Here is a 21,760-nt window from a genome sequence, read left to right on the forward strand (position 1 = left end):
GGGAATTGCTTTATTTTATAAATAGTTGTTGGGTTGGAGCACACCCAGTCGGAACCCTCACAAGTGACCGTTTCTTGTCTGTAACACTTGGGGGCGATGCTGAGCCCAATACTGCATGTTCTGCATTACCAAAAAATGCCCTTTGTGTCCTGCTTTGTAAAAACTCATTCATCTTTAATTGAAATACAATTAAATATGTTTAAAAATAGAAAACACATCGTAATATATTTGGTTACTTTTAAAACTTACCATTTTGGAAATATTCATGCATTACTGTCTCTTAATCCCATATTTTCCTGTTTCTTCCTCTGGAGTCCTCTAGTGCAGGACAGGGAGTTTGTATTTTACAGCCCCTGTGAAGACTGTACAACCACCGAGCCCCAGCTTCAGTGGAGGATAGTCAACACCATGAAGCAGGTCCAGTGGGAGGTGAGGAACATCAGTGCCTGCCAACAAACCTCAGTGGACCTGATCTCTCCCCCGAGAAGGATTCAGAACCTCCTCCAAGATGGCATTTCGGCAGGCATGCAATAATAAACAAAATGGTAGGACACTTAGCAGCAGCATGCACGGTGGCGATGTGGTGAAAATTGTGGAGATCACCACAACAATAACTAATGCGCAGAAGAACACAAGGTGCATCCTTTGTGGTAAGCAGGGAAATATCAACAAGGACTGCCCCGCCTCGGTACGCCGACAAACACACTACACACTCAGAGGGCTCATTCTAATCGCTTATTTTATCTGTCCTCTTCTACTCGGTCCTCACCTGACCCAGAAATTGAGTTTGGTCACCATCTTTAAGGACATTTGAGTCCATTAAATGTACATAAAATGCAACTGTACTGTGTATTTCACACAATTCACATGAGCTAGCATCTAAAATATACCAGTCCATTAAATGCTCCTTAGAGGAGCGAGGTGGTACCTGGAGCATCCTTCAGTGAGCACACACAAGTGCAACCTTTGTGGAACATGTATTCTAATGGAAGGTGTGATGTATAATTGACCTGTGGAACCACCTCTCCACATCTGTAATTGACATGGCTTAAAACTGACACTTGACTGGACAAGGATGTTCCATTTGCTTAATACATATTGCCTCCATTCCTTGGTCCTCACATCTCTGCCTCACTTCATTTCCTTGTGTCCTCCACTGCAACTATTGAAAATAAATGATTGGAATGAGCCCGCAGACACACAAGGTCTGGACAACAATGAGCACCAGAAAGAGACCAATCACTGCAGAGTACAGCTGACACAGGTACACATACCAAAATAGACCCAGTTCCACTCCCATGACAGTCTACTGCAGAAGAGACTGTAGTACCCTAGCAGGCCCCACTGCCAATGACCAAACACTCCTAAAACCCCTCCCACTAAGAGGCAAAGGAACCAAAGACAGAGACTGACACAACCTCAGATTCAGATGATAGCTTGCTTCATTGTGGGAACTCAGGAACATGCGTTTCATCGAACAGTATTAATAATAAACTGAACCTTGCATCCAGGACCAACAGACCCACAAATGTTAAAAATGAAGATGAGAAGCGGTATCAGCAGCACAGTGTCCAGATGATGATGACACAGCAGACACCTTATCTCCTGACATTACAAGGAAACGAAAAAGGGAGGCAAAGGATGTAGAGAGGAAAAGGACCACCAACGGCACAACAGCACCGCTATCAGAACAACAAGCGTCACATCCGGAAACACAATTACTAGAGCCAGAAAAAACAGTTACTACAGCCAGAGGCACTACAGTCACAAGCATACACTTCCAACAGCCAAACTCCCGAAAACCCACATCTGCCCCCAGAACCCAATGTACATTAGCTAGACCACAACCAGCACAAGCACAACCAGAAGCACAAACACAATCAGCACCTCAACAGACTAAAACAAATAAACGCAGGTTGATACACAGCACACCAGATGAAGACTATACACTGGAGATAGACCAAATTTGGGGAAAGGCTTTAAAACAAAGACACTTAGTCAGAGGTCATATTAGTTACTACCGGTCCCAAAAGCACAAGTGTCAAATGAGAACCTAAGACTGTACGTTGTCACCAGAAGGATCTTGCAGGACCAGCCCAGGTTTTTCAGGCAGCTACCAGTGTGGTTAGAGCAGGTAAAACATCAGGTAAGCCAGCCAGTTCCACCCAGCCTGACAGGCTGAAATACGTGCGTTAGCTGGCAGGAATCATAACTGAAAACTAAAATGAGTTCAGGCTGAGCATGCTTTGCTGTTGCTAACGTTACTGCTGTGAAGGTCCCCCACCTATTGCCAGGGAATTTGTCTGTTAGAAGCTCTGCAAAAGAGAGAGAGATGGTCTGTACCTATGGCAGCAGCAGCGACTGATTGTAGCTCAAATCTGCAAGTGTATTGTTCACATTGCAAAAGTGTTAATCAATAGGGAATTATCAGATGTGAAATCGTACGCATCTTTAAAAAAAACTGCATTATTTGCACGAAAAGCACAAGCAATTAGGTGAACTATTAGCCAAACTTGGTAGATCTTGCTGAAAAGCTGTTGGATGGGTGACGTACAGCATTGATGAGGAATAAGACATAAGGAGAACACTAAACTCGCTTTTTCACTGAAAAATATGACATTTATTTACATGGAAAAATAAACATGACTGGGTAACCGTAATAAGTACAAAAAAAGTTTTATGATGTGGGTTCCTGTGTAAGTGATTAGGGGATGGAGAGGCTTCTTTTATTTTACTGTCATTTATTGCCATGAGCACTGATAAGGGAACGGTGTTGTTAGCCAGAAAGGAATCAGTTGCAGGTGCTGACCTTGAATTTGAGGTGTGTTTTTGGCCCATTTTTAAAAATAAATTGCAGATTACCATTCTATGGGCACAGGTGCCCATACCACTAGGGGACAGGAGGGGTAGGTCTACACAGAGTTTAATAAAGGATTTATACAGCATATATAATGGCTTCATAAACTTGATATAATGGCTTCATAGATCCTACATAAGCAAATGTCATGCTTCATAAAGGGTGACATAACACTTTCGTATTCAGCATATTATGCCACCCAACAATGTCACCTGGCTAATGGCTAAACATTATAAAGGGTGACATAAAACATGCTTATGTAGAATGCTAGGCTAACTGTGACATACTCATGATGTCACTTGATGTCATGAAGCAATCCAAATCAAAGCAAGGGAAGTTAGTCCCTACCCCCAAGAGGTAGTACTAAATAGTTCATGGAAGAGGAAGAAACACATGGCAGGACTTATACTTTCTAACCTCTGGACTTACCACCTCTACTTCACAGATAGTCTTCTTCTCCAGTGCACACAGGAAAGGGATTACAGAAATGAAACATTTCACTACGGCAGAACGCAGCAATCAGAGCAGCATATGCACGTAGATTGGAAGAATGGAAGAAACCATGGGAATGGCACAGTTCACCAATAGAATGGTGGGAAATAATCAGGATATGCAAAAAAAAGTGAATTAGCTAGTTGTGGTGTCAACAGTAATGTTATCACATTCCTTAGCCTGGTGATGAGAGGCTCTATTTGGCCTCTCTCCTGTAGCCAGCTGGGTTGTTCTTGCCAGATGTATACTTGGCTATGAAGCTGTGAGGTCACGGAACACCATGCCAGGGGTGTGGCTTCATTACATGGGTCTTCAGCTTATCATCTGTGACTGGTGCTGTGGCACCCACAACCAGGTGTGATAGTCCTGATAAGCTTTCGGATGCCAAGTTGTTGCGGATTCTGGAACAAAATGTGAGCACTGTACCAGCATTTTTAGCAGGCTGTAGGCTTCTGTGATATTACAGGGAGGTGGGGGGTCCCGGACATAATCAAAATCATTATGGTGCAAGGTCTGGCCATCCTGGTCCAGAACGCTGGGAAGGTGGGAAAGGCCTCTGGTGCCTTTGCCAGGTACTATGCCACCCCCTTCCTATGGGCTATGGGCCTGGGTGTGCTGGACCTTACCATACCGTACAGCTGGGACTCCCCCCATGTCTATCTGGCCCTGAAGGACTTTGCTTTCGGGACGGGATTGCCCAGGGCTGGCCTGACCTTGTGGAGCTATAAAATCATTATGGCTCATTTAACATCCAAAGAAATAGCCACGCTCCCGAGGTCAGGGCCAGCCCGGGATCCGCAAGTCATCTGGGCAAATGTGACACACGAGTGTCTTACTAACAAGCAGAAAGACATTGCCTGGATGACAGCTCACAGGTGTCTCCCCACAAGAGTTTTCATGTACCGCAGGCACTTAGCCCTGTTCTGATACAGAACCTCCTCCAGGACAGCGTTTTGGTGGACTTTCGTAAGAACAAGGACCTGGCGAGAGAGAAATGGGGGGTGGACCACTGGAAAGAACTAATCATATAGTCCACCCCCCTAGGAGGGGCACCCGCTCTTCACCCCATCCCGAGCATACGTATTTCTGTTTATTTTTATAGAAAATAGTATTTATTGTAAATATTCTTAAAATAATTTTGTCTTGTGATTATTAGTTAAATATATATGCATGGTTGTTTGTGTTAGGTTTCCTTTTTTTGAGTGTTTTTTATGTTCTTGTAATTTAGTGAATGTCTACGTCTAAATGTATTTTTTGTTCCTTTTGACTTTTTAAAGGAATATGTTTTAAATATGTAAAATGTAAAAAAAAAACCAATAAAGACACATTACAGGGAGGTGGTAGGTTTTGAATGGCAGAAACTTTTTTTTTGGAAAGGATGTTGCAAAAAAGAAAAAAAAAATAGGTTGTCAATGACTGTTCTCGCACTTTCTTAATTCAAAGGAGATTCTTCTCACTGAGTCTCTGTTGCGCAGCTTCAAGACTCCAGCTGTGCTCCTCTTGAGTCTTTCCATTCATTAAAATGTTATGACTGAATCTTCACATTGAGATTCCTTCTAACACTGGTTGAATTAAATTTAAAAAACGCTTCAGCAGTACACATCTAGCATAGCTGCGTCCAGCTATGCTAGATGTGTACTGTAAGCCAGTGGTTCTCAAATTGGGGTCCACGGACATCAATGTAGCCAGGGGCTCTGTGAAAAATTCAAGGCTACATAGTTCTGATAGATTTGAAAAAAAAAAAAAAAAAAAAAGTTAATATATCATATATATTTATTAAAATCATTTAAAATAGCCTATACAGCAGTGTGAGAAATAGGCCTAATATGAATTTATTTGTTTGATACATATGTGAGGGGATCCTTGAAAAATGTTCTCCCATGAAAGGGTCCTTGGTGAAAAAAAGTTTGAGAACCCCTGCTGTAGGCGATTCAAGCGCCTATGAAAGCAACAGTGCTTACAAACGTTTCTATCTTTCTATCTGAATATAGAAAACTCCGAACAGGCTATTTTTGTCTATTTGTCCTGCTTTAAAAAGAACCTCCCCTCCCGTTTAATCAACAAAACTTTGCCAGTCTGCGTGATGACGACTGTGGGTCACCTCATGTCTACACGGGTTGCTTAGTTCCCTATCTGCTGTTTCACCCCATGTGCGGGCTATTTGATAACAAAGCAGCATGGGGCCCCGCCCGCTTGTCACTTCGGGAGGAGGAGGGATCCTACTCTAACCGACAGGTTCCAAGATGGCGGCGTCCATGGAGCTTAACTTGGAGTTATTACCTTCAGATCCTTTGCTGTTGATTTTGTCTTTCCTCGATTTTAGAGATTTTGTCAGGTAACTTTAACTACGATTAGTTTTGATGGTGACACCTACTCTCACGCCGCGCAAATAGTTTGCAAGCTAGCTAAATAACGGAAGAAAACACCAAAGAAGTAGCATTAGCTTCCCAGCTTCCATTATTGTTTCGTGATGCTAGCTTCCTACCTGGTAGTTAAGTTGTTTGCTGCTGCGGCACGGTTTGGAGTATTTCAAGTTGTTCGAGACATATTTCTTAACGACTTGCGTTCCCCTTTTACTTAGTTAACTGAATCAGTAAATAATTTAAACAGAAATAGTTCATAGTGTTAATTCTTCCAATCGAATTAGCTGCTTATAGTTAGCTGCCAAGCTAATTGTACGGTAAATTGGTCGATTAGCGGTTGTTTTGCCAGTTGGTAAACAGACGTGTAAAGACAAGTGTATGATATAGGCTAGCTATATCATCAGCTGGTTATGTTGCTGAATGTCAGGGGTTACAACGGTGGTTTCACTGTTGTAACAGAGCTTACGCCTAGACACAAGTCATTTCTGGGTTGCTAACTAGCTTAAATGTTGCATTATCTTGCTTTCCTTGTCTTTCTTATTACTTTTTAAAATGCTTTAATATTTACAATATTACTGGCAATACTGTAGAGGGCTTGTTAATGAGATTGCGTCAACCATCTCGTGCAAGTTTATTTCTGTTTTACGTGTCAGTCCGTTTGATTATTGATCATTTGCCGTGGCCAGTGAATACTCTTGCCACCAAGCAATTGTTTATTTGAAGTGGTTAAATCGGTGCAAATGGTTTTGTTAACTAAGCCTACTTTTTCAGCTGCAGTTACGTGAGCCGTCGACTTCATGAGCTGTGCAATCACAACCCACTCTGGAAGGGACTCTGCCAGAAGTACTGGCTTTTATCTGAGTACGTAGTTTCTTAATCATTAAAATGTGAAGTGTTTTATGCTTTAGACATTTGTGGTAATTATACCCTTTGGTGTGTGGTTAATGTATGCAGCGCTAGTGTTAGCTGGGGCCGGTACTCTGAGTGCTTGTGTTATGGTTATGTATTCAAGTTACACAATATGCTATTTCTTTGAAAGCAACACATTTTTTAGCATTTCCTCATCGGAAATCAAACATGACTGTGTTACGACCTGATGTAACTTGCAAATAAACAGTGGGTTCATAACACTGATTCACCATGACATTTGAAAATGAACATGTCAGTTGTTAGTTAAAACTAAAAGCTAGTTTATCAAATAGTGACACTTAATGCAAAAAACCTTGTCGTGAGTTTCAATATTTTTTATATTTCGGTTGGGATTGGTTATAGATTATGTACCAGTGTTCATTTGTGCAAAACATACCTTACCATTGAACCGGTAACTGAGATCGTTTCTGTTTTCCTCTATTAAGTTAGAAACAAATAAACATGGTAAACATGGAATCACGCAGAACTTAAAAACAATTTAAAAGTCTTTCTTTACAGGCATGGAGGAATACTTGCTAAGTATGATCTTTATACCAGGGTGTTTACCTATTAAGCTTGTGATGGTACCCAATGTTTTACCTAGTCCATCATCTCTCTTGTCCATCAATTGATGAATTGAGCCCTTACTTCACCATTTAAACTTGAACCAAGCTGGTCCAAACAGTACACAAATGGGTCTGTGAGCTCATCAATAAAAACAGAATGACAGTATTGAAGGACAAAGTGTGACTGAAGTAGTATTTTGAATGATCTGGTGTCATAAGCCAGATCTGTGATAATTTGAAACTAATTCACATGAATTCACAGTCATGCCTACAGGATTATAAGGCATGACTGCTATATTTCCTATTTAAATGTCATAAGTTTTGTCAACATATAGGGCGTGGCTGTGGTAGTGTGTTAACTGCCATGTATGTTGGTCAAAGCCAGTAGATTCAATAGTAGATAACAAGGCTGATCTGAGTTGGTCAATTTCATTATCCATGAGAATATTAAAATCCCCTACTATTATAACCTTGTCTGTATTAACAACCAGGTTAGGTAAGTCATAAGCAAAGTTGAGAAAACCCACATTCAGAGGTTTCTATGTAGACACTATTTCAAGGATAAATGGTTGAACGTTATTGTGAGTATGTGCAGCATTAAGAACAAGCACATCTAATTAATTAAATTTGAAGCCAGATTTCAAGACTTTAGAATTACATATAGCGGCAACATCTCCACCACAACCTGTCAAATGGGAAACCTGAGTATTACTGTAACCAGGAGGGGTAGATTCATTTAAGGCAATATATTCAGCAAATTTCTTCCATGTTTCATTCAAGCATAAGATATAATTTTGGTGATTAGTAATGAGTTACTTTACAAGAGTTGCCTCATGCCTTTGTTGGATCTCATTAAGAAGCTTAATTTAGAGGCTCAGGATGCAGACACTTTCTCAATAGGATGAACTGAAATATGTATAGGAATACATTTTAGAAAAAGTTAAATCTTCTGTGTTTTTGTGGATTTAAAGATTTTCTCTTTTTTGCTATATGTATTTTGTTTTCTGCGTGTAAGGTGAAGTCTCAGCTTTCTTATCCCCATTGTAATCCCTCCCTGAGGTCAGGAAGCCACTTGGATCCTCACGATGACGCTTGTGGTGACGAGGCGCCTTTTCTTTGATCAGGTCGGACAAATCCGAGAGGGGGCAGACGTGGAAAGATCTGTTCCGGGAATACTACGGCGACATGGGCCGTTACATCGACCACTACAGTACACTGAAGAAGGCCTGGGATGACCTGAAGAGATACCTTGAGCAGAAATGCCCCAGGATGATCGCCTCTTTGAAAGGTCGGTACCATGTTGATCTCCGTGAACTAAGGCTTGTGATACAGTGGGTCACCTTACAGCAAGAAGGTCCTGGGTTTGAATCCCGGCCTGGGCCTTTCTGTATGGAGCTTGCATGTTCTTTCAGCAAGGAAATGCAAAGCTTTTGTGTATTTGCAATTTTGGATCTTTTTTAAAATGAGGACGAAACCCTGAAACGCCATATTAGCTAAATTAATGTTACAGATTAGAATGTTGGCGCTTAAGAGTGCGTGTGACCTGTATCTTTACTCTGATTGGCTTCTGCATTAAATCGGTTCCATGAGGTAGAGCTACTCAGAACTGGTTGCAACTAAATTGCAGGTGAGTTGATAGTGGTTGTATACTAAGTGCTCCTCAAGCAATTTAGTTGCACGCAACGAAAGTTGCGTGGAAATTGCTTCATGTATCAAGATCCTAAGACGTCTCCCTGAGTAGATTAGTCATATTAAGTTGAATGCCAATTATCTGTATGTGTCTGCTATAAAATAGGCTAGCTCTAACAATCAGCACTTTTTTCCAAAGCACCATGAGGTAACTAACAGAGTTCCAATGACAACAAATAGTGCAGAATTGCATGTGCATTGCTCCTAAAAACTGTAAAATTATTTAATATTCCAAGGGGAACAGTGTAAAAAATTTTGATATTATGACAACATATGCCAAGCACAAACAAACTGCATCAGCAAAGAGGAACCGTAGTCGAAAGTTGAAGCTCACCAACAGGAGCAGATGAACACACTTATTAACCGGATAGCGACTACTCACCCCAAATCTATGCCCTCAAAAATGGTCATGGCTGGATTTGAATTGAACCAATACCGATGTAACATAGCCTGAAAAAAACTGTACGTCATGAGATTTTTTTTGTTTAATTTTTGCATCCCACGTGGGGCTGAGCATCTCCAGTTACTATTTATAGCTTCGTTCATGCACAGTACCTCACTACCGATTCGTGAGAGTGAAGACATCCGCAGTTCTCCTCTGGAACGTGAAGTGTCACCAGCATGCTTGCTCTCCATTACAGGCATTTAGCAGACGCTCTTATCCAGAGCGAATTACACAACTTTTACATGGAATTTACATTGTAAATTATACAGCTGGATGTGTACTGAAGCAATACAGGTTAAGTACCTTGCTCAAGTGTACAGCGGCAGTGTCATACTGGGGAATCAGACCTGTTTAGGTTACAAGACCAACTCCTTACCCATTAATCCACACTGCGCCCCACCAGCCCCACCCCACCACAGCGCAGGGTAGTGCTGCGCAGTGCTTGCCAGTGGGGAGGGTGAACATGTGCCGTCTGACGCTCCGCCTTGGCATGCATCGCAAAATTATGTGTTGCTCTATGGTTGAGATAATAACAGGTGCTTTGTGCTGCGACATAAATTGCGTCCGTCGTTATTTCAGCCACAAATTTCGAAGCTGTTATGTGCTTTAATTGACCTAAGTTGCCGTATTGAAACTACAGAAAACTGTCACATTCTGCCAATGTTACGTGAACGTTACCGCTCAAGTTTGATACAAGTCCGGCTTCGCAAGACTTTGCTCTGGTATGGCGCACTTCGGTAGAACAAGTCGCTCTCGATGAAAGGTGCACAAATTAAGCTCTATGGTTGTTCTTGAGTAACCATAGCATTGTATTTGGATTAGAGTCTTTTTAAATGTGCATTTTCGGTGCATTGAGCACCACACAAATATAGTCTTTAGGGTCATAGGTGGAAACATACTTTAATTTCATTTTTGGGTGAACTGCCCCTTTAAAAATGGTGGTGGATCTGTAACAGTATGTGCAGCCATCTTATGGCAGTCATTGATCGCTCTGCATGGCCATATAGCGGTCAAGGGATATGAAGCGCCTTGATGCTCTCCATAGTATGCATATTTATGTATTATTGTGTTTTTAATGTATTCATTTTCCTTTTGGAACAGAGGGAGCGAAGGAGGAGGATCTGAATGCCATCGAGGCCCAGATTGGCTGCGGGCTGCCCAGCGACTACCGCTGCTCTTTCCGGATACACAACGGCCAGAAGCTGGTGGTGCCGGGGTATGACTATCCCAACTCGTCTTAAAATTTTTTTTTTAAAAAGGGCGGGAGAACCTCAGATTTATGAGCCCTTCAGCAATTATGGGTTGTTTCAAACTTAGGAAGTGAAGTAAAAATACGTCTACTAGAATAGTTGCTCTTGCCTTATTTTTTTAACTGGCTGTTGTTGTGTTGTAACTATAGCCTAAATCTTGTGCCAGGAAAGAACCAATAATCAAACAGGTTGTTTGGAGGTATCATATGAATGTTTTTTGTGGGAGCACCTCTGACACAGTTCTGTCCAATCACTGATTGTACGGGGCGCCTCTCTTCCTGCAGGTTGATGGGCAGCATGGCCCTGTCCAACCACTACCGCTCCGAGGACCTGCTGGACATCGAGACGGCGGCAGGAGGCTTCCAGCACCGGAAGGGCATGAAGCAGTGCCTGCCCCTCACCTTCTGCTTCCACACGGGCCTCAGCCAGTACATGGCCTTGGAGAGCCTGGAGGGGCGTGCCTGCAGCGAGATCTTCTACCACTGCCCAGTGAGAGAGCCCCACCCTGCCTAGCCTCCCCCCGCCATGCCTGACCTCCCCACGCCCTGCCCCACCCTGCTTAACCTCCCCCCACCCTGCCCCAACCTGCCCCACAGTTACAGGGCAACAGCACCGTGAATGCAGCAGTTTCTTTGACCATTGCTCAGAGGGAGAGCCGTGTCAGTGGGACCTGACAAGTCACAGCGTTTTGTTTTGTGTTCTTCGGCTAGCTAATCTTCAGCGCTCTCCTAAAATGTATTTCTCTTTTCTTTTGTTCCTCCAAATGATAGGATCAAATGGCACAAGATCCCTCTGCAATTGACATGTTCATTACAGGTTGGTTTGTGTGTTTGATTTTTACTTTCTGCTGCTGAATATCGCAAGATTATGCGATATTAACACTACGAATTTAATAGACCTTCAGGAACACAGTGGACATCCGACCATGTGTGTCTTTTTACAATTAATGGGAGAACGCCAGCCAAAAAAATCTTGTTAAAAATTATTTTGTCTGATTTATAATGTGTCACATAAAAAAAGGAAATGTAAAGAATCCAGGCCCAAACAATAAAGTCACCCGGGTATAACAAATATTTAGCAGAAGCTACAGTTCAGATCTTGAATGTTGTGTCTGAGGTTTCAGAAACATAGAGAAAAAACTTTCCCTGCCTTTCCCTATCATTAAAAGGCATTTCTTTTCAGCGTCCTTTCAGTCGATATGAAAACGGCTAGTTTTAGCAATGCTATGTGTTTCAGAGGTTCTGCATTGGAGCCGGTTGTTAACCCCCTGTTGTCTGTGCCCACTCTTTGTTTCAGGCTCTAACTTCACAGAGTGGTTTACCTCATACGTGCACAATGTGGTGACAGGCGAGTATCCCATAATCCGGGACCAGATCTTCAGGTATGGTGTCCGTGAGCGCTTAGCCCTTTGAGCTCTTAGCTCGTTAGCCATGCTAATAGATATGCAAATACAACGTGAATGTGCTGTGCGATAGTATGTTGTGCAGAATTTCCATTGTGTGGGGAGTGTATGGTCTGATAGTTTCTGGAGTTTTTTTCTGACTGTGTGTTGAAGTTTATAAATATTTGACATATTATCTACCCACACAATTGTGCAAATGCCACCCTTGTGCCTTCGATGGACAGTTTGGATATTTGATGTAACAGCCCGTTTTGTGCCACTCCACGTTTTACATTTTAAGATTTGTGCTGTCCTCTTCTGAGAGTAGCTCAAATTGGTTAGCATTTAGCGTAGCAGCCATAGAGCAGTCGTGGGAAACTTAGACATCACAGGTTCTGTACCTGGATTGGGAGCTGCGGTTGTCCGTTTGAGCAAGATTCTTAACTTGAATCTCTTGAGTGAAATATCCACCTTTGTAAATGGTTAATTTATAGAAGCTCTTGAGTACTCTCTGGATGAGAGATAAATGCCTAAAATGAGAGAGGTAAATGCTCAAAAAACTTGGATGTGTTCTCTGTCCTGTACATCAGGGGTTCCCAACCCTGTTCCTGGAGATCTACCGGCCTGTACCTTTTCACGCGAACCCTAGCAAAGCACACCTAATTCAGCCGTTAGAGATCTCATTGAGCTGTAAATTGGCAGAATCAGGTGTGCCAAATTAGGGTTGAAATGGAAGCCTACAGGACGGTAGATCTCCAAGAACAGAGTTGGGAACCATGTTGTGCATGAAACGTCGGTTTTCTCACTGTCATTTCCCTCCTCAAGGTATGTCCACGACAAGGAGTGCGTAGCCACCACCGGAGACATCAAAGTGTCCGTGTCTACCTCGTTCTTACCTGAGCTGAGCTCCGTCCATCCTCCGCACTTCTTCTTCACATATCGGATCAGGTACAGCGCTCTCTCTCTCCGTCAGCGGGGTTTCCAAACCTGACACGCCACGATTGTACTTCCTGTGTAAATGCGATTTAGATAAGACCTGGGTCAAATACTTTGTTCTTATTTTTTATATAGTCAAGGCTGGATGAACGGCCAATGCTGATTGGCTAATAAACATCTATATATCATGTAAACTAAATCCATATTAATACGCCAAAACATACATATAGTATAAACAAGGATCAAGGTTGTGTCCCTGGTAAAAATTCTTCTGATTTCTTAAACCATGATTCCGGATATAGTCCTTGGTGAAGTTCATTGGAAGTAGGATAAATGTTGTGGACTCGATGTCGAGGCACAGTCATGGTTACAGGGGTGTTGTTAGGCACGATGCAAAGCAGTGCGCTAGCAACCTCCTGTAGCTGTAACTGTTTTCACGATACAGCGCGGTCTCTAGTGCTGTATTGCTTTCATAAAACGGTTACAGCATATAGAAACAATTGATGACACAATGTAATCAATTGTTTAATATTATTTGTACGGTTTGTGCACGGAGTGATACTGTTTTCAAACAGGTTGATTAATAATTACTGTATCAGATTTACAATCACTGTATAACGCTGTCTCAGCCAATCAGCATCCAGGTCTGAAACAACTCGTTTTATAATTTGTGTTTATGCCTGGCCTGTGACCTCTGCCCTGTGACTGTGCCGTATGTAGGATCGAGATGTCAAAGGACGCTCTGCCGGAGAATGCCTGCCAGCTGGACAGCAGATATTGGAAGATCACAAACGCCAACGGAAATGTGGAGGAAGTACGGGGCCCTGGCGTCGTAGGTGAGGGACAATTCAGATCCTCTTTGATCAAGATAAGGCCCATAGCAGAGCTAGCCAACCAGTAGCTTCATAACAAGGCTAACCACTCAGCTGCTCCATAACAAAGCTAACCAATTAGGAACCCCATAGCAAAGCTAACCAGATAGCAGCCCCATAACAAAGCTAACCACACAGCAGCTCCATAACAAAGCTAACCAATTAGGAGCCCCATAACAAAACTAACCACTCAGAAGCCTCATAACAAAGCTAATCAGCAGGTCCATGACAAAGCTAACCTACGATGGCAGTTCATAAGCAGAGTTAGCCAACTATGGTTAACAAATACTTCCATGCTAAAGCTAACCACCCATGGCTGCCCAATCAGAAGCTGAGCCGTTGCTGTGGTTTCTCTCGCTAGGAGAGTTTCCGGTGATGTCGCCTGGGAAGGTGCACGAGTACGCCAGCTGCACCACCTTCTCCACCACCTCCGAGCAGATGGAGGGCCACTACACCTTCCACCGCCTCAAGAACAAGGAGGAGGTGTTCAGCGTCTCCATTCCCCGATTCCACATGGTCTGCCCCCCCTTCCGCGAGTCGGCCGTGCGGGCTGTAAGTACCCTGGGGAGGTTGGGTTGGGGTGTGGGTTGCCATGACCTATTCTTGAGCTTGAGAAGCCTCCAAAAGATCAGTTAGACTTGGGTGTCTTGCCATTGTATGAGCCCTTCACTTGTGCACATATCGCCGGTTTATATGAAATCATATCGATACAGATGGTAATATTATTATAGCTGTGATATTATTATAGACCGTGATGCACCACAGCACATTCGCCCAGTCCCCACACCGACAATGTTCTGCAACTGGGTGTTCATTTCAGTCCCGTTTCTGTTCTAAAACATACACTTAACTTTTGGTGTATTTCAATATGCCCCTCAGTATCACCTTACTCAGAGAAAGCAAAAGACCTCCTCCTCCATGGAGTCCATTGGTAGCAACTTATGGAAGAATTTGTCATGACATCAGAAGTCATGGAATTTCCTTAGCAACGAAAGATGATGGGGCAGTTACTCCATTGACTTTAAAATGAAAAATATTTTAACAAAAAATGATCATTTTTAATTCATCACCGGCATTAAAATTTGTTTAAAAGTTAAATTAGTATTTTGGCAGTCTTTTGGGGTTAGTCATTGGCAAGGCAATTCTAAATGAAAACTTTTTGGGCTTTTCAAAATGTCCATACAGTAGTCAGTAGAAAAAGTTAGTAGAAAAAGTGATCAGTAATCCTGAACATTGGACGTTGTCATTACCTCATCAAGTGTTCATGTAATTTAAAGAGCTTATTAAAGTCTTGAGTGTAGCCTAAAGCCTATATTAAAATAATACTTGATACTTGTGACCATTACGAAATTTAAAATATAAATTTTATATTATTAATATTAACTTTGAATAATATTTAATATTAACAGACCAGCCCCAGTCACATGACCTCCTCAGACCAGTCACGTGACCTCCCCCTCAGACTAGCCCAAGTCACATGACCTCCCCCTCAGACCAGCCCCAGTATCATGACCTCCCCCTCAGACCAGCCCCAGTATCATGACCTCCCCCTCAGACCAAGCCCTAGTCACATGACCTCCCCCTCAGACCAAGCCCTAGTCACATGACTTGCTTTGTCCCGTTCCTCAGCAGGGCTCAGCGAACGACGTCACCGGCGCACCTTTCAACGAGAACTCTTCGGACACAGACGATTACGACGAGGGCGAGCACCACGGCCTGAACATCCCCGCCCCGAGCGGCCGCTGCCCGCGCCACATCTAACGGACTTTTCCATCGCCGGGCTTCCCAGCTCAACGGGACATGGGAGCGGGTGGGATTTTAAACCTAGCAGCTTGGTTGGTTTGTTTTGTTTTGTTTGTTTGTTTTTATATGGTTTATTTTCTCGACGGGTCTTTGCTTTCGGGTGAGAAGCCTACCCCCTTTGCAAGCCGCGGCAGATTCGGTGTTGTGCCTCGCTCTGTCCCCCTGGCCCAACAGCCATTTGCCCTCCCAAGAGCTCTGCTTTTTAATTTCAGTGCTCCCTTTTTTTCTGAGGGAGCCGTTGTGGGCTCCTGAGTTGCAGGCCCTGTTGAGTTAGCTCCCTTGTTAGTTCTGATCGGAAATTCCAAATTCTGAATAGGATTTAAAAAATGAAGGGTGGGGAGGTTCATTTGGAACGAGAGTTCAACCTTGAGCACAAACAGTTGTTTTCTATTGTAACCGATGATCTGAAATGAGGGTCTTCAGACCCACCCACATGTATATGCTGGTTTTCCTTCGAGCTGCGATTACAGCCTCTGAATCAGAGGTCACAGCTGATGAATACGGCCAATGAAGCTCAACCATTCTTGGAAAAAATGAAGTTTCACGGCAGAAGAATAGAACAAACGGCAACAGGCCAAGCCTGAATGGTTTTAGTTGAAGCTTTGTGGGGAAAAAAAAAATAATGTATGAATTGAAACATGCGTTTTCAGCAACTTTCATGGATCAAGAGTTTGGCGGTAATGCAAACCAGCCTAAACGGTGGTCCCCCAGTCCAAGTGTGAAACCCCCCCCCCGAGTTCAGCGATTGTGTCGTGAATTCCTGGCTGTGTTTATTGGATCCACACAACGCGTGGACTGTAGATTGTTGCTCTTCAAAACTATTTCTGAATACGGCTTTCTCAGAATCTTGTCCCGTCAGGGAGTGTAACAAGCTTTATAAAAGAGTATTTGGGCACAGGATGGTGTCCCCTGTTTTTATGTCTATCTGTTGTGGCATTGCTGCAGTCGCCGGTGGACTTACCTTTTGCTCAACCAGGTTTGCCCCTCCCCTTTTTTTGTGTGTGAGCTGTGCGTGGTGGTGATCTCTTGTGACCAGGACAGACTGGGAGTCCATGTGTCAGATGAAAGCAAGTATATACAAGATCTATAATAAAATGTATAAAAGATGTTATATTCTTGTTCTCTTCCCACCTGACCCCCCCTCGGATTGATGTACAGAATTAATTTCATTTTTTGAGGTTTTGAGATGGCGTGCAGATCAGAAAACATTGGAGTAGAGTAAAATTTAATTTGGAGAAGCAGTGGGCGTCAAATTTAAATGTTCGTAGGCCGAGGCTCTCCGCGTTCACATTGGATGTTGTTGGACTTGTTTGAAGTGCACAGTAAGCTCAAAACTATTTCAGATTCAAATTTTCCCAGTATGCATTACCTGAGTTATTTTCATTTCCTGCCATGTTTTCACACTGAATCAACCCTATTGGTATAATTTGACACCTTTTTAAGATATCTGTACAGGAGCAGGAGTAATGATTTTCTGCACTTTTAATTTGTCTAATGCCAGACGACCAAGACGTCTTATACGGCAGAACCTTGTCGATATGAACGTCTCGGAAATGGAAAATGACATATTTTTCTTGCTGTCTTTCAGTTGCAACTTCTTCTGCAGTATTATGTATGTAACTAATTCTCCAAGGTTGTTTTTTTGGAAAAGTTGTTGGTGAAATTCTACCAGGATCTGGTGGACAGACTAGAATTAGAATTGTTTGCCGTTGTACTGTCTGAAACGTGCCAAAACACTGCAGGCTCAGCTAGAACCAGCAACAATCTATTTACTCAAATTAAGCAAAATAACTTGGGAGTACTGGTTACATTTAATTGCATTGTATTTCTATGGCCCATTTCATTCTGCTGACCAGGGCACTGTCCCATTAACTTGTATTGACCGTTGCTGATACTGATGGTGAAACCGATTGGTGAGTTCCTCGGCTCTGTGATCTCACAATGGGTGTTCTTGGGCTCTCTGACCTCACAGTCAGTTATCTATTGCTGTATGACCTCACAGTAAGTAATCATCAGCAAAAAAAAAGCGTGGCTCATATTCATAGCAGGAATTGTTGAATGTGATCTACAACTGTCCTCTTCCCTCCCATGAGCAGGGCTGCTCTATTGAAATTGGGAGCCAGATTGGAAATGTATTTAGCACATAGTCCGACTTTCTGGGAAGGCAGGGGAAGAGGGAATTGTGAATATGGTGTACAAGTTTCAAGGGGTGGGCATCAATGTCCCTGGATTAAATCTTAGTGCTCCCATCGGACAAGTACATATTCTCCTTTTCATTTTTATAAAGATGGCTGTTTGCATAAAATTAACATTGAAGTGCGAAAATGAGACTTTAGTTTTAGCAAACCTATGGATGTTTCTCCTCCTGATTTGCCAAGCCGAGGTACAGACTCCTCCCCCTTTGTGATTTAATGAGCACTTCCATGTATATGGCTTCTCTTTAAAAGTCAATTTGGCTAATAGCAGATAACACTACTTTGAAGTTCTTTTGAATACTTTTTTAAATTTTATCTTTGTAAAAGCTGTGAAATGGATCTTTAGGTTAATCTGGATGATTACTTTAACGTCCCTCCGATTTACATTGGGGTATTGTTCAATATCACCATTTTTATAAATGTATGTTTTCGTTTTTCTATGTTTGGGGAAAGGGGGGTGGATAAACAATAAATGCTGTATGTTTAAATCTTTAAATGTTTTCCTTTACACAAAGACGTCAGAAACACAAAGACATAAGTTTGCCAGTGTCCACTTGTTTCACTCGATGTCACTTCCTGTACATGCCCACATGGGAGGTCAAATAATGAGGATCTGTCATTTCAGGGTAAATAACACTGTGCTGCTAATGTACTGTTAATTTTTATGATTTTTTTTCTAACTTTGATGTTTATTTTTTTATTTTTTTTTGTATTTTAAGAAACTGACATTCACACATTTCCCTGTTGGTTGTCACAGTCACACAAAAGTAAATTAAGACATTTCCTTTGATGTCCAACATATGGCTTAAACCCCAAGACCAAACTCTTTGACATTATTGCTGGAGCTGCCCTCCTTGTCCATGTAGTGAACAGGTTGTCAGATCAGTGATGTCATCATGCCAACATTTTTAACAGTGCTGTGGAAAAAGTAATTTCCTGCCCCCTACTAATTCTTTGTTTTTTTGGCACATTGTGAATGAAAATGATATTTCATCATCACTGAAGTCCTATTATATTTGTAGGATGTAGCAAATCACACAAAAAATGACAACTTCTCCATTCTCTACTCAAAGAAGAAGAAAAGAAACACACACACAGACACACATCTGGCATTTTAAACTTCCTTTAGCAAAACTGACTAAATGTTTCAGTGGTCAGTTTCTCACATTTCCTGGGAGAAGTTGTGGATTTCCCTGTCTTGTAGAATTTTTTCAAAAACTCTGGCTTCCCTGCATGCAGTGCTTATATAAGGCCATTCAAATGCATCTCAACAGACTTCCAGCTGTGCAGTGCATTCTGCTCTGGAATACTCTGGTACAGGATGGAATACGGAATGGTGGGCTTGGTGAGTATTTCATCAATGGGGTTCCCCCAAGCTAAATCTCCCATTGATCTCGACAGGGAAATTACAATGGATGAACCCTACTGCTTAAGTTTAAGCAAGGTTGTTACTGCTAAACAAGGAGGCTTTACCAGTTGGGAGCATTTACCTTTTCCCTACAATGATAACACATGTTGAAAGTTTTTTTGGTGGAGTCAACAGTGGAAATATAACTTTTGTGTTATTTGTTGTCATTACATTACATGCATTTAGTGTGGGGTGGGGGCTCATTTTCACAGCACTGTACACATCTAGCTAACATCTGCTACCATCAGTAATCAACAATAATCAACTATGGTGCACATTGTACTCAGGTGGATCAGTATGAATAAAAGAAACCTGGAGTGATGGAAGCATGCAGTTTAAAGGTTAACAAAAAAATCAGAACATCACAGAAAGAAAATGTCAAGAATAGCACGTGTGGGTGCAGCTGTGTCCGATTAATGAGAGAGTAATCAAATCTAATCAAATAACCAATTACAGGTTAGGTTGAAACTCGACAGATTAAAAAAAAAAAATCGTAGTATTTCACAGGCAAAGACGGCAAACTCGGATGTGTTCTCTGCCTTGTTCATCAGGGATCCCCGTCCCTGTTCCTGGAGATCCACCGTCCTGTAGGTTTTCATTTCATAACCCTAATTTGGCACACCTGCTAATTGGCAGTTCAACGAGATCTCGAGCTGATAAAGGGTGCTTTGTTAGGGTCGGAGTGAAAACGTACAGGGTAGATCTCCAGGAACAGGGTTGGGAACACATCCAAGTCCAAATTTTCTTACAGGTGTTTAGCTCTCTCTATTCTCTCATTCAGAGAAACATAAACAACTTACAGCTTCTATACATTATCATTTTACAATGGTAGATATTGTACTGTCCTAAACTGACGGCAGTGCCGAACTCCAGGAACAGGGTTGGGCACCCGTTAAAAGTTAACAAAAATATGTAATAAATGACCAAATAGGGTACATTTCTCAAAAATAGTATTTTCCCTTGTATTTATACTTCATTAAAAACATCTGTTGATTGTATCTACTTCTTTATGGTTTCCATATTTATTTTTTAACGCACAAAACGTAGCCTACAGGAGTGATTCACAAGACCGCAATAGCTTGTGTGCACATTTTGGGATTCTATCATAGAACTGCAAAAGAACTGAGGATGCTATTGCTTTAAATATTTGAAAGGCGTTCGAGGCGGTCTTTTTTCCTTTCGTTTTCAGTCCCAGAATTCATCGCGGTAAAGATGGCGGCGGTTCTGGAAAGGAGTTTTATAGAAATCTGTGGATTTGAGAGGGAAACCCTTCCAAAATTCCGAGACATTACAGTTAATTTAGGTAAGTCCTCCAAAATACCCTACTCTGTGTAGAATATAATGTATTTGGACTGATATATTTTAATAAGTGGCAAGAAAACAAGGTCGGTATTTGCGCCGGGTTTCCTTCGCTAGCAAGTTAGAATAGCTTGTCCGCTAATCACCATCCTTAGGACCATGTGCCTTTTTATACAGGTGTAGTATAAGACAATAAATCCACTAAGTCGTGACAACAATTCATTTTCATTTAAGAACACAGCTTTGTCCTCTTACCACTGTATCCGGATTATACAATGTGGTTTCTCAGCTGTCACCAAATACGTCTTAATTACAGCTATAACGTGGTCTTTGTGTAGTGTAGCCTGTAAGATAAACGTTTAAAGTTGACTGGCTGTTTAGTCAGATTTCAAGTTTGGCTACCTAACGCTACATCGCAAAAAGAACTGACATTGGCTAACTGTTTAACTGAGAGTCAATGCAAGTGTTTTACGTTGTCTAGCAAAAAAGCCACTGCTATCCGGTTGAGCCAAGGCTATGGGTCAGGGCCACTGAACACACCAGGGTGTGTGTAGCAATGTTTGTGCCGTCCTGACCGTAATGATCTCGTCAAAGGGTTGACTGCTCTACCCGGAGGTGTCAAATACCCAGACAGCGCCGGAGGATTCCACTATGAAGAAAGCGGGAAACTGCTGTCCGTGACGAGCAACAGATTCATACACTGGTGAGAAACTTGCTTTGACAGTCGGTGACAGTTGTGTGAAAACTGTTCCTTGTGCATTTCAGCATTGGTGTGCTGCAGACTAACTTTGTGGGCTTTGTATATGCGTGTTTGTGGGTTTTCATAATCATGTTGGATACGGTGGGAAGTTCTGGGAACTCTCTAGTATTATGATGACGGAGGCTTCATTCAGAGTGACACGAAATTCGGTTTGTTTAGGCGTGAAGTGCTTAACTCTGCAGGATTAAACAAATACAGGTGTGTCCTAAAACTAATTAGACATGTATCAGCCCAGGGCCATAATCTACCATCTGAAGAAAAACAAAAGGAAGTAAAGGAAGGACATACACATTTGGTTAAAATAAACTTTTGAAACTGACATGGGCAATTCCACAGCACAAGAATGAACAGGACAATTTGTTCAGCTTGTTTAACATTGCAGTCAAGTCTTGGTTGTGCACATTTTTGAATGTTTAAAACATGCCTTTGAGTGTCTTTCCATTACCGTGGAATTACCCACATCTCACCATCTCCAGGAAGTTGGTAGCGAAGTGTTTTCGAATCACCAGATTCTTAGCTCCTGTGTTCCTTCTGA

The 21,760-nt window shown here is 42.2% G+C and overlaps 2 protein-coding genes across 3 annotated transcripts in view; both read left to right on the forward strand.

The window, feature by feature from the left end:
* Positions 1-5,524: 5,524 nt before the first annotated feature.
* Positions 5,525-18,246, forward strand: fbxo3 (F-box protein 3). 2 transcript variants are annotated; one of them, XM_064312360.1, is made up of 11 exons: positions 5,525-5,684; positions 6,484-6,573; positions 8,312-8,475; positions 10,423-10,537; positions 10,856-11,060; positions 11,342-11,387; positions 11,868-11,952; positions 12,778-12,900; positions 13,609-13,724; positions 14,122-14,312; positions 15,390-18,246. In XM_064312360.1, the coding sequence occupies exons 1-11, from the start codon at positions 5,593-5,595 to the stop codon at positions 15,519-15,521; spliced, it is 1,359 nt and encodes a 452-aa protein (XP_064168430.1). In that variant the 5' UTR covers positions 5,525-5,592; the 3' UTR covers positions 15,522-18,246. The 2 variants fall into 2 exon arrangements, with proteins under 2 accessions (XP_064168430.1, XP_064168431.1); XM_064312361.1 differs by having other exon boundaries at positions 15,393-18,246.
* Positions 18,247-19,813: 1,567 nt separating this feature from the next.
* Positions 19,814-21,760, forward strand: part of nup160 (nucleoporin 160) — a 28,679-nt gene continuing 26,732 nt past the window's right edge. Inside the window, exons 1-3 of the mRNA XM_064312555.1 lie at positions 19,814-19,917; positions 20,356-20,469; positions 21,060-21,168. Of these exons, the coding sequence (XP_064168625.1) occupies positions 20,379-20,469; positions 21,060-21,168 (200 nt within the window). The 5' untranslated portion in view covers positions 19,814-19,917; positions 20,356-20,378. The remainder of the gene's footprint in view (positions 19,918-20,355; positions 20,470-21,059; positions 21,169-21,760) is intronic.

This window comes from Anguilla rostrata, chromosome 16 (assembly GCF_018555375.3).
Source record: "Anguilla rostrata isolate EN2019 chromosome 16, ASM1855537v3, whole genome shotgun sequence".
NCBI classification, from domain to species: Eukaryota; Metazoa; Chordata; class Actinopteri; order Anguilliformes; family Anguillidae; genus Anguilla; species Anguilla rostrata.